This window comes from Dermacentor albipictus, chromosome 3 (genome assembly GCF_038994185.2).
Source record: "Dermacentor albipictus isolate Rhodes 1998 colony chromosome 3, USDA_Dalb.pri_finalv2, whole genome shotgun sequence".
Classification (NCBI taxonomy): domain Eukaryota; kingdom Metazoa; phylum Arthropoda; class Arachnida; order Ixodida; family Ixodidae; genus Dermacentor; species Dermacentor albipictus.
In genome coordinates, this window is record NC_091823.1 from 3,412,198 (window position 1) to 3,425,469 (window position 13,272).

The 13,272-nt window shown below is 45.9% G+C and overlaps 1 protein-coding gene across 1 annotated transcript in view; it reads left to right on the forward strand.

Moving 5' to 3' along the window:
- Positions 1-13,272, forward strand: part of LOC139057169 (sorting nexin-25-like) — an 82,432-nt gene that overhangs the window by 27,002 nt on the left and 42,158 nt on the right. Inside the window, exons 11-13 of the mRNA XM_070534960.1 lie at positions 87-126; positions 192-311; positions 4,229-4,376. Coding sequence (XP_070391061.1) covers positions 87-126; positions 192-311; positions 4,229-4,376 — 308 coding nt within the window. The remainder of the gene's footprint in view (positions 1-86; positions 127-191; positions 312-4,228; positions 4,377-13,272) is intronic.

Genomic DNA, 13,272 nt, shown 5'->3' on the forward strand with positions numbered 1-13,272 from the left:
AACGTGCAATTTTTTTTCAGCTGCAAAGAACTTTTCGCATACGCTTTTAACTGCTGCATCTTTTCTCTTACTCCTCATTATGCTAGATTCTGGCAAGACATTGAAAACATGAAACTCTCCAGCAAAGTGAGTTTTGTGTGCAGCTTTCCACCTCCTGTCATTGATTGGCATCATTTTACAATGCTTTAAAGGATGAATGGCATCAGCTAGGCAATGAGATTTACCAGACATACATCAAGCGTCCACGTCCGGGGATACGGCTCTCAAAAGGCGTCCTCAAGGGCATAGAGGCTTTCATTATGGCCAATAAGGCAAGAAATTTTTCAATATTTTTTTATGACTGATTGCATTTGATATATAGTTTGGTGTGCTGAGACATGCATGTAAAAATCATGAAAATCAAGTATGTGGAAGCTTGAGCCCCTTGGCCAAAAGTAATGGTGATGTGTTCAGTGCACAAAAGTGTCATGCGTGGTGATATATTAATGGTCACTGTGTTACTCTTGTGTAATTATTTAGCAGCTAAGAGTCTACCTCTGTTCTTGGGTGTGAAAGCAGGTGTAGGTGGTTGTTGCCTTTCTGTCGCACATGGGATGATGCCACCGTGACAGCTGCCCTTCCGTGCTCTTGCAACTGTCTTGGTGTTTATTAATCTAAGCATCTCGCATAGCCAGGATATCTTGTTTTAGGTTTTTGTGAGTGTAATAATAACCCCATAAAACCTTGTACATAGCAACCTAAACTCGATATTGAAAGGATTGGTTAATTTCAATTTAGATAACACTGGTATGGGGCCACCTTCAAGCTCATATGTTATAGTCTGAGGGGATTAAAAAAAAGAATGAAAAGATTTATGAAAAACTGTCGAAGCCCATTAGCCAAGGGAAACTTAAAGAGCTCTTCGTCAGGCCCCTTTGGTTGTTGTAAAATTCTGTGTGGGGGGTGTGGTGCAAACACAGTGTGCATAGCACTCTTGTCACAGTGTCAACGCCACGAAATCTTTGTGTTCTGAGAGAATCTTCTAGCTCATTGCAAAGCTATCGTGCTGTCTTTGGAGAGACTAAAATGCCTTCAGAACTCTCGCTTGCTCATATTGAATGAGTCGTGCCGTTGCCTGTCATTGCGTCATCTTTCGCCAGCACTTGCTAGCAACACAACCGAAGGAGCCGTCATTGGTGTCTGTCTCACCACGTCGGCCAGTGTGAGACTACCTGGTGGCCACGGTTGTCTTAGCAACCCACGAGATCGTGCTCGTGATCGCGCAAGACGTCGAGGGAAACACCTTTCTGCAGTTCCACTCTTAGCAGACGACGGGTTTGTTTTGCAGAGGAATGACAACCTGTGTGACAACAAGAAAATTTCTAGTCACGCCTGCCAGGGATGATGATAGCCAAGCGCCGGCCAATGGCATTCGTGGACCAGTTCCAAAGCAAAATGTTACAGAATACTGTTCTCTTGTGTTACTTTCTATTTTTTATTTGTTTAAATTAAATTAAATTATGGGGTTTTACGTGCCAAAACCACTTTCTGATTATGAGGCACGCCGTAGTGGAGGACTCTGGAAATTTTGACCACCTGGGGTTCTGTAACGTGCACCTAAATCTAAGTACACGGGTGTTCTCGCATTTCGCCCCCATCGAAATGCGGCTGCCGTGGCCGGGATTCAATCCCGCGACCTCGTGCTCAGCAGCCCGACACCATAGCCACTGAGCAACCACGGCGGGTTCTTATTTGTTTGTGTATACTAATGTAGTCCTTCCCTTTTCTAACTTATTATATGCCCTGAAGGTGCAAAAGACAGACAGACAGACACGGACGGATGGACGTGATACTTCGCTGTACCTAGTCCAAGAAGCTGCGTAGATGTAGTTCGCAGCCCAAAAGTCTAGATTAATTCTGCACTCATTAGAAAGGGCAAAAAGTGCAGTGCCAGGTTCTTCCATGTAAGCTAAAAAAATAATTTCAGCAGTTCATGTTTTCTGAAAATAGCGAAATTCCTCATCCAGCTTTGCTTGCACTGCTCAAAGCTATGTTCAAAGCGCATATCACAGCTGAAATCAGCAGCAGCAAGCAAATAAAAGATGCATTTAGAAGGAATGGGGGCCATGTTACGAGTCATGTGTGAGCAAAGCTTAATGTACCTAGAATAACTACAAGCTCTGGAAAAATTACTACAGTCAAACCCACTTATAACAATACTGGTTTTAACTATATATTGGCTACAGAAATGAAAAGCTGCTGCACTGTCAACCTTTGTATGTTTTCTATGGGGAAATAACCCGCTTACTATAATGTCCCCATGCCACATTATCGGTTATAACGATGAAGTCTGGCTGCTGGGCATCCATCCCAAAAGGTAGTGGAATGCAAAATCGTTGAAAAGAAAAAAGAAAAAGTGAAATGTGAGCTGCTGCACAGTCGCCTGCCATCCCAACTGCCGCCGTGCACTTCTCTCCATGAGACATGCGTGCCAGCCTCGCGCGCATCTCTCTTGTCGCCCTTCCACCTCTCCGAGCACGAATGGGCTGCGCCCATAGCTCTGCGCCGTGCCATTCTCCAAAACACGAATGGACGGTGCCAACTGCGCTGGCAACGCTGCTGGCGCTGCTCCTAGATTGCTCGCTCGGCCCTCACAGTTGGTTCTTTATTCCCTAGCCCTCATTCTGCACAATTCTGCTAATGGATTAAGTCGGTTGTGCTTGTCTTTGTTCGGTGCATCGAAGTCGTTCCTCGCCACGTTGTTTCTCAATCTCGTCTCACTTGCCGCCGAAATGGAAGATGGCTGATCTGTCCGCTGATCATCGGCAATGCATGACGTCGGTGAAAAGAAAGTGCACTGCTACAGATGCTAGAGATGCTACACTGCTAGAGATGAAGTGCTTCTAGCCGATGAGGCGATCGTCACGAACATGCTTGCATCGGATAGCGACAGTGACGGCCACGACGGCAGTGCTGATGCGGTTGCCTCAACAGGCTGCCTAAACATTGTCCCCGCGGTTGATCCTGTAGTCCCTTATGGGCTTGTTTTCATGAAGGACCTTACGCTTCACTACGTGGAGCACCTGGATGCCTTGGAGAAGGATGTCTGAAAGCAAAGCTGATGGACATGCGGTTTTCTCATGCAAGCCACTGGGAAGTATGTGGTGAGATGCTTGTGGCGATCTCGCTCCAGCATTTCTTCTGGATTTCTCAAGCTGAGATGCTGCTGCGGCAACGTTCCCTCATTTTTTAAAAGACATCTTTTGGGGCCATCAAAGCAATGCCTAGGCAGAGCTTGTATGTCACGTGCCGCTTGTGACCCCTCTTTGCAGTTGTTATAGCAGTGCCATTCTTGAACGCCAGCAGCTGCAGCTTGTTAACAACATGCAATTGGGGCGCACAGGAAGCAGAGTTAAACAGTTAAACGAGTCAACACAATCAGAGGCCAAATGGAGGAAGGTGCTGGGGAGGAGAACTGACCTCCCCACTGTTATAGTTTTCTCGGAACAGCTATGCCATTCCCCATTCTGATTTTTTTTTTCATTCAACCCATTTATAACAATTATTGGCTATAACAATGGAATTTTCATGGCACTTGAATATTGTTATACCCGCCGTGGTTGCTCAGTGGCTATGGTGTTGGGCTGCTGAGCACGAGGTCGCGGGATTGAATCCCGGCCATGGTGGCCACATTTCGATGGGGGCGAAATGCGAATACACCAGTGTACTTTGATTTAGGTGCACGTTAAAGATCCCCAGGTGGTCAAAATTTTCGGAGCCTTCCACTACGGCGTGCCTCATAATCAGAAAGTGGTTTTGGCACGTAAAACTCCATAATTTAATTTAATTTAATTTAATATTGTTATAAGTGGGTGCGACTGTAATTCAGTGCTGGAATCGGACTGCGACTGTGCAGTCTCGCAAGTCCGCATTCACCCGGCATTCCTGGCAGTTCAGATCTCATGCACAGCTACAGGACTAAACCGGCTGCACAGAAATTCCACGTTACTCTCTCGTAGCTGTGCAAAAAGTATGTCCCAACTGGTTTATATGCCAATATGTGCTAATTACACGTTAACATTTTCATCGGCGAAGTTATTGAGGTGTTTTGGCTTTGTACTCTATAGCAAAGCAAAGGCTTTAGCCAGGGCCTTTACCTGCAGTTTTATCAGGGAAAGAAAATTTTGTTGTGATGTGTGGCTCAACCAAGCCTGTTGTCTTCAGCTGTTTCTGTCTATTTGGCTTACAGGGTCCTGAAGCATTCTTGCAAGCTCAAAAGGAAGTGTACCAGGCACTGGAAGAGCGGTATTACCACTCTTTCCTTGTGAGCGACGCTTACCATAGCATGGTGATAGAGACGCAGGATCTTCACCTTCACCTTGGTACCTACAGAGAAGGTATGGTTTGCTGTGTTGGTCCCTTGACAGATTTATTTTCAATACTGCTATTTTCTTCATAGAGGCCATAGCAGGTGAGCATATTATACAATGTGAATGTCCAAGTATATAAAGCACAGAGGCTGCCATAATCGCTAGGGATGTGTGAATACCAAATAGTAGATTTCAAATCGAATATGGGATATCATAAAATTAAACACAGACCTTTATGCTTCCGAATTTTGTGCAAGAAACAGTGCTGTACATGCTCAGGAGGTAATCAGATTACAAGAATCTTGCTAGCTTTCAGTAACTTAGGGGCCTATGAATTGAGATGTATAGCATGCTCTATCTCTTAAAGGGAACACCGTATTAGTATGCCAGCATTGATAACTCAGTTTGTATATGAAGGCTGGAAAATATATCGAGAGAATGTCTGTTGCGCAATTTCTCTTGTTTTACTAAATAAGGTTTACTGCTGCTGCTACCGTCAAATAGAATTAAAAGTGCTTTTTTTCTTCTAAAGCTGAACAAATAGCAAAGTTGCCCTAAATACCCTATGGGGTTTTCAGTTTAATATTGCGCCATTTTATGCTTAATGGTAATCGTTTATTACAGTCAAACCCACTTATAACAATACCGGTTTTAATAATATATTGGTTATAACAATGAGAAGCTGCTGCACCGTCAACTTTTGTATGTTTTGCATGCTGAAATAACCCGCTTACTACAATGCCCTGATGTCGGATTATCGGTTATAACGATGAAGTATGGCTGCTCGGTGTCCAAGCCTAAAGGTTAGTGAAATGCGAAATCCTTGAAAAGAAAAAAAGAAAAGAAATTCGAGCCGCTGCACGATGGCCCGCTGCTCGAACGGCTGCTGCGCACTCATTTTCCAGCCTTCTCCGCGCAGCTCTCTCCCGTCGCCTTTCCACCCCTCCGAACACAAATGGGCTGCGCCCACATCTCTACGCCGAGCCACCCTCCAAAACGTGAATGGACCGGGACAACTGTGCTGCTCGCATCTTGCTCGCTGGCTCCTCATCCAGTGCAGTTCTGCAAACAGTGTACTCTCCCTTGTTCGTTTTTATTGGTTGCATCAAAATTGTTCCTGGCCACGTGGCTTCTCACCCTCTTTTGACTTGCCACCGAAACGGAAGATGACTGACCCGCCCGCTGATAATAGGCAATGCACAACGTTTCCGGTGAAAAGAAAACACACGGCTGTAGATTTGGAAACTAAGTGCTTCTAACCGATGAGGCGATTGTCGCGAACATGCTTGCATTGGATAGTAACAGTGACGGCCACGATGGCAGCGCTGATACGGTAGAGCAGGCTGCCTCAACATTGTCCCCGCGGTTGACCCTGTAGAGAATTCAGTCCCTCTGAGGCTTCGTTTTCGCGAGGAACCTTCTGCTGCACTACGTGAAGCACCTGGACTTCTTTGAGAAGGATGTCGGCAACGCAGACGGACATAGGCTATTCTCATGCAATGCAATGCGACGTATGTGGCGAGACGCTTGTGCTGATCTCACCTCGGCGTTTCTTCTCGATTTGTCAAGCTGACAGGCTGCCGCGGCAACCTCCTCGCGTTCATTAAAAGGCCCCTTTTGGGCCCACCAAAACGCTGCCTTGGCGGTTCTCGCACATCGCTTGCCACCTGTGACCCCTCTTTGCAGTTATAGCAGTGCCATTCTTTTAACGCCGACAGCAGCGGCTTGTTACACGTGATCAGAGCGCCCAGTGTTAAGAACGGCCTGCTGAGGTGCAAGTTTTGCCAGCCAGTTGCGACAGCGGCGTCAAATGTTTCCTAGAAGGCTGCCACAACCCTCTAGCCATGGCGTCACTAAGTCGACTGTGTCCACAGGACAATACGCGCGTCCTCGACTCTCCGTTGCAGGAGCCGAGATGAGTTCGACGAAGCAGGCTTTATGCCGGAACACGACACCGCCTACCCGGTCTGCTGTGAGCAGGGGAGTCCCTGAGGAAACGTAGTTCGAGGCCCCTTCCCACGCGCCGTTCAAGACGCAAGACAATGGGCAACTGGCGGCCGCACGGGAATAAAAGGCGCCTTTCCTGACATAAGCCCCGAGTTCTACAATGTCCGTCTGGCGTCGGTTGAGGACTGTGAACCTGTGCAGAAGTGTGTGTGTGTGATCCTTTGCGCAGAGAGGCGACTCGTTTACGATGACTGGTCGAACATTTCCCTCACCTTGGGATCGAGGGAGGACCGAGTGTTTATAAACTGCTGCTGTGCGGCTGCTCAGTGCACTTTCTCTCGCAGTCATGCTAGACTGATGAACTGCAACGTCCTTATGTAGATACTGTAAATAAACCCATATTCCTCGTTCTTGATGAGAAGCAGTCCTTCCCTTCAACAACGTCCTCAGCGTGGATAAGTTGGACGACGGCATGGGCCAGCTACCTTCTAATTCATGACCGACTCCAATCTCGACAACTGATTACGAGCGATGGGATTGAGCCCCCAATCCTGATACCAGGAAGCAGTTATACCGGTGTCACACGTATGCTTCTAATCGCAATCGGGACCGATCTAGATTGAAATTCTCGACTGCGATTTACTCTCTCGTGCATATTGTGCCAAGGAGCCACTCACGACTGAGAAAAGAAATTAGATCTGGATCGGGCTTGATCGCGATCAAAAGTGCGCCATGTGACACCCGTATTTAACGAGTGAGCACAATCGGCAGCCGGATGTAGGAAGGTGGTGGAGAGGGGCACTGGGCCTCCCCGCCATTATAGTTTGCTGAGATCAGCTCTGCCATCCCCATTTTGATTTTTTCATGCCACCCGGTTTTAACAATTATCGGTTATGACAATGGAATTTTCATGGCATTTGAATATTGTTATAAGTGGGTTCAACCGTACATAAAAAGTATTGCTCTCCCGTTTTCTTGAAGGAAACGGGAGGCTTTTTCCATCTTTATGGCAGGTGGGTTTTGAGGGTCAAAAACGGGAAATGTGTGTCACGTCACTCAGCACCGCTCCGTGCGGCCATAGGCATTGCGTGCATCAACTGCGGTCGGTGCTGACAGTACAGAGTTCTCAAATCAGGAGGCCCACGTCATGTTTGCTTGCCGTCCTCCCTCCCCATTTCTTTTTTTCCCACGCAACTATCAGCCATCCATGTAAATGCATCTGCATCCGGGAGTCAGCACACTGTCGTGTGATATCTTTGAGCTCACCACGTAAATTTAAAGCTAGTCTTATGATGGGTCGTTGAAACTACGAAAACAGACTGTTGTGCACCTATGAATGGTTCTTAGAACCCGGGTTCACTGTGTGGCATTTCGCAAAGATGGCGGCCGTGAACATGCAATGGTCATTCAGTGCACTCGCCTTCATTGGCAAGGCAGTTTGTTGGCTGTCTGAGGATTGTGTGACCGCTGTGAATAGATCTGCATTGATTCTATATGAAACCGTAACTTAGTCACCGACACCCGATGATGCTTCTCCGATTAGGCCTAACCTGCTAGTCAATGTGGCCAGTGGTGTAGCTGTGGCAAAATTTCAGTGCCGGCTGAAGCGATAACACGCTACAAACTGTTGCAGAAAGCTTGTTGCTAATATGTTCCTATGAGTGGCTCATCGGTGATTGTTCACAAAATCACACATACGAGTCAGATTGACGGCTGTTCAAGCGCCGTTTAGGTCTGCCGTCGACCTGCTGGCGACCACCGGAAGCAGGCGTGCTACATTCGTCTATGTGCTCGCATGTGGGTAGAAAACTTCAAACTGCGTGAATATGCGGTTGTGAACAGTGAATTCATGTATTTAATGCAATCAGTGTGCCTTCCGATGGCTAATCGGCCTGATCTTCACACATGCTTCCATGCTTTCCACACGCATTGCTTTTGTTGTTCCCTCTTTTCGCCTTGCGTTAACTGTTCTGATCAGTCCGGTCGACCAGGTCGCCACTTTAGCAACTTCTAGGCAGCACAGCGAGGCTTGGCATTTCAGGAGTCAGCCGACATTTGTGCGCAGGCACGAGCAAGAGTGGGTGTGAGAGAAAGAAAATGTGGGGGCTTTTGCCCACACTGACGCCGTTTTTCCCAAGGCAACACATTTTTGTCGCTTCAATTATATCACATGTCATCTGACTATTGTGCTTGGCTACAAACTTGCAGTCACTGAACAATGGCTTACAACCGCAATCCCGACAGTGCAAACCCAGGTATCCTTGCACTGTCCTGTGTACATTATTGTTATGTCCCAGAAGCCTATCGTTCAAGCATCTACCTGTTTGGCCAATATACTTTTCCCGCAGTCACGCAGGATCTCGTATATAGTGAAATCTTGATATAACGAACATCAGGGGACTGCGGTAAAGTGTTCATTATTCGGAAAGATGGTTATGGTGAAAGCCCCAAAATTAACCATTCCGCCCATCAACCCATCAGCTCATAAGTTGTCGCCATATGAGCTATCGACGAAAACGTCACTGTTGGCCCACGGCACGCGCTGTTGCTATTTTCCATAGTTTCCGCCACCACACACTACCGAAGTACTGTATAATAAGAGTGACGTGTGTGAAACAGGCGCTGATGCCGAGGAAACTGCTGACATAAAGGTAGCTCCATGTCATCTCTAAAGCGCAATGTTTCTCACTTTTTGTTTGTTTTTCACATTTCTTGCCATGGACACCGCGACTGTCTCCATCGAGGTGGACACCTGAACTATGTCCAAGCACAAGCGTGCGTAAACGATGCCATCTGGAAAGTGCAAAGTGCGACAATGTGACATCTCTGCAAGTATAGAGGTTACACTTCACTGTGTATGTAGCTAGTATGGCTGTAGAAAGAAGTGCGAAAGAAAGAGTCCTGTGCAGAAAGAAGGGTGAAAGAAGGAAGATGTGCCTCTGTTTCTAGGTGGCACTTTTCTGGGTGGAACATGCGCTCCTTTTTTTCCGAATTCCTTTTTTTGTCAGACACGGTCTCAGGTGTTCCCAACCTATGCGCCGCGGCATCCGCTCTTTGTACCTTGTCGTCTGCTAGCCTACTGTCTTGGCTGCCGTGAAGGATACACGGAAATGTAAGAATCCACAGATTTAGAAATATTAGTTCGTACTACTGAGGCATTATTAACATCACAGGAAAACTGAATAATGTTTGGGATTCCAAAAAGTTCGGTATTCTGAAGTTTTTAGTACTGAAATATTTTTACATTGAATCTATAAGAAGTCAGCAGGGGATTTTTCAAAAGTTCGTTAATCTGAAAAGTTGTTAATGTGGTGTTTATAGTTATGAGGTTTCACTGTATCACTTTTTCAGCACTGTCTACATACTGGTTCCTGTGGTTCTTTGTATGTGTCATCTTGCTTGTACCGCTTTCCCTCGCTTTCCCATGGCCTCGAATCTTTTTTAGACGGTGGGAGACTTATGAAAGTACAGAATTACAGCCATCCTTCGAGTCCTTGCTAATGCATTTGTGCAAGTCTGTCCTCTTGATTGCAAATGCATATTTTATGATGTGTTTCATGTTATATCACATTTATGTATGTAGATAAACCACTTGACTTCCTACCATTAAAACCGGTTGAATGTTTGTGCTTGTGTCTGTCGTCCCCCAGTCCTCATACCGAGTAGTGCACAAATAACATTGATCATGAATCGTAACCAACTAGTGCACACCAGTACCCTTCAAAAGTATCCTAAATTTAACGGTTTTTAGCATTACGTTGGCAACTTGTACCTTTGTCTTGATCCAATCCGCAGACAAGTCGGCCAAAATCAGAACTTGTTTTTGGGCCTTAGGGGCTCTATTCTGGACATTCTGCCATTTTCTTTGATGCTTGACGTAGGCGCAACGTGTACAAAAGGGCGCTGATGGCCCCGTTTTGCTTTTGTAGTGGGACGCAAACTTGACGTTTTGCCTAAGAAATGGAAATGAAGGCACTGAACCCTAACATTATTGGTAAAGCAAAGCAGTTTTTCTCCACAGTAAAAATAAAGCAGCTAGCTCAAAGCGTACAATTACTCCGTTGAAAATGCTTGTCACTTCAGTCATCTGGGGAGCAATTGGAAATCTTTTGTTCGATACGCATTCTTTTTCACTGCTGAAACGTCACAACGTGACAGTATGCCAAATTTGTAAGAACAAGGCGGAGAGAGCAGCCAATCAGCAAGCGGTGAATTCCCCGGAAGTTTACTTCCCTCATTTGTTGTCTGCTTGCAGGCAGTTTACTACAAAACGAAATGTTTCTTGCTTTCCAATTAATGAAATCTTTATCTAAAAAATGTATTTCTTTCTTCTCAGTCTTAAACACGTGTTCAAATAGGGACTACTACAATTTATAACTATTAGTTTCTCTGCATCGTCCCTAGATACTGTCGCGCACAGCGAGAAAAAAAAAAAAGAAACGACGGGAACAGTGGCACACTTTTCAAGTGGCAACAACTACATTCCAGTGGCTCGTAGGCACCCGATGATGGGGTCGAGTTCGCCACACAACCAGTGAACTATTTATTTCAATAAACAAAAGCGATGCTGGAATTTGCTTTCTGCCATTTTTTTCAAACGCGTTTCGCACGTTCACTGCTCTCGTTCCTCCTCAAGCAACGCCAATGCAACAACCGAAGTTCCCATCACCAGCGCTATTTTCTTGAATTAAACTATGGATTGGATCCAAACGTGCCATTCCATAGCCAAAGCCACTGTTCGGATCCAATCCAATCCACCAGATGCACCATGCGAAGCTGGTCTCGTAACGAGTGTATGATTGCTCCAAACTTCCCAACCCCCATCGCGTTCGGCACCTAGCAGACGATGTGCTCAGTTGCAAGATGATTGACAGGAGTGTGTCGTCATTTTGTCGTCACCAAAAACGTGGCTGCACCTCGCGGCTAGTGACGTCAGTGCGTAGTAGGCCAATCGTGCGTGCCAGTAACCGAATGAATGCGCCGAACAACGATCTCCGATCGCACCTTTGCTGTGTACAAGCCAACATCTGCTTCATTAGCTAGGATGCATGTCTCTGGGAAATGGAATGAGTCATCGTATATTGGTACCAATGCACTTGTTTTCTACCTTGAGACAACATACGCAACCTACCAGTGGTGATGAGTGCACATTCTAGGCTGTGTTATTGCTATCACCTGAAACGCAAGTGATTCAGCTCGACTCGGAAGGCTGAGAAATCGCCGAATATCACCGATAGCCTTGCGCGTGCCAGAAGTATCTGCCTGCACGATGCAAGCGCAGGCGCTGCCATCGCTTGTTCACTTTGCAGCTTGCTTGCACCGCGTGAGGAAACTTCAAGGCGCTGCCTTGTGTACATTTCTTTTTATAAATTAAATAACTGTCATTGTCACAGCTTCTGATGATGCGAAAAGTCATTAATCTTGCTTACACTATAAACGCAGCAATGAAAAGTGAAAAACGTCACAGAAGGTTTGCGATGTTCAACCAATATGATTTCAAATAAATGTGTTTAAAAAAAAAATGATGGCCCAGAACACAGATGCACTCGGGGCAATGTGATAGCAGACAAAACTGTCACACCCGCCACAACAAGAGCTTCCAATTGTTCCATTCTAAATTTACCTGCTATAAACTTAGACTTCAGTCATAAAAAAACTGAGGCTATTGGAAAACCTCTAATAAACTCCATCTAATTAAGCCACAGTTAAGCTCATTGTCACCCACTTTAAAATCACAACTAATTGCAGACTTCGTGTAGGGCACATATATGGCACACGCAATTACTTGCTTACTGGTGGCCAAGCTCCAGTTTGTGATATAGATGATGAAAGGCTGATTGTCTTCACGTCCTTGTGGAGTGCTGGGAGGCAGAATCTGATTGGAGCACTCTTCCCTGGCCTACCAACACCATATCTCCCTTCATCTGGCATTGTTATTTGGTGCAGAACAGTTCTTTTAGATGAAAATCTATTGCCACTAACTTTAGTGTGCTGTCCCGTTGTAAACATTTTTCTATCGAAACATTTCTGTAAACAAAAAATGTTAACATTTTTTCAAGAAATTTTTCATATCAGCTCATTAATAGCCTAGATAAAAATATTTCAGTGCCACAAACCCATGATTTCAGCAGGCGAGCTCCACTGCCAAGCGAAACACTCTCTCCAATCGTCCCATCTAGCCTACGCAAGCGAAATTCCTTCCCTGCATTCTCCCATACCGGACCTCGAGGATCACGTGACGCATATGTCACGGGCCCCGTCTTCAGTGTTTTTCTCCTCACTTTTTTCTTGCTGTGCTGGCCACTTCGCTGATGGCGTCCAGCGCAACCTGTTGTGATTGTCTCATTTCTTGCAGCGCACAAGGACACATGACTAGTGGTGTAATGCAGTGCTACACGAACTCTGAGGCAGACAAAAGTGGATTGCAGAGCATGATCATGTGCTGGAACATGGTAGAAAATGGCACCTGCGCACGTGACTGCACGACCGCGTGAATAAGCAGACGAAGCAAAAGTACATCTCTCTTGCTTCAGTGCGAAGTAAAACAAAAAGCACCAGACATTCCATTTGTGTGTTTTATTATTTCTCTAAACTTCAATTCATGAATTCGAGCAACAGACCTCACAAATACCCGATGTTGCCTTGAATAATTCTCGAAGTCGCATGTCTCGATGATTGATGTCACATTGCGAACACGGGTATGTAGGCGCAGGGACACGTATACGTCACAGTCAGACTTGGAGCCTGATCGCTGTGAAGGAAAGGCAAACTGGTGTTTGGATTGAAATTTCAGACCTTTTCGCGGCACGTATTGATGTAATGCATTGCAAACACGATCGTTAGCGCACATTGTATGCTCCATGCTTGTAAGCTCAAAATGGCCAGACCTGGTGAGGGGCCCTTTAAGAGCTGCAAAATATAGTGTGCAGACGTGACCTCTCATTACAGCATTTTTTGTTGACCGCTTTGAAGGACA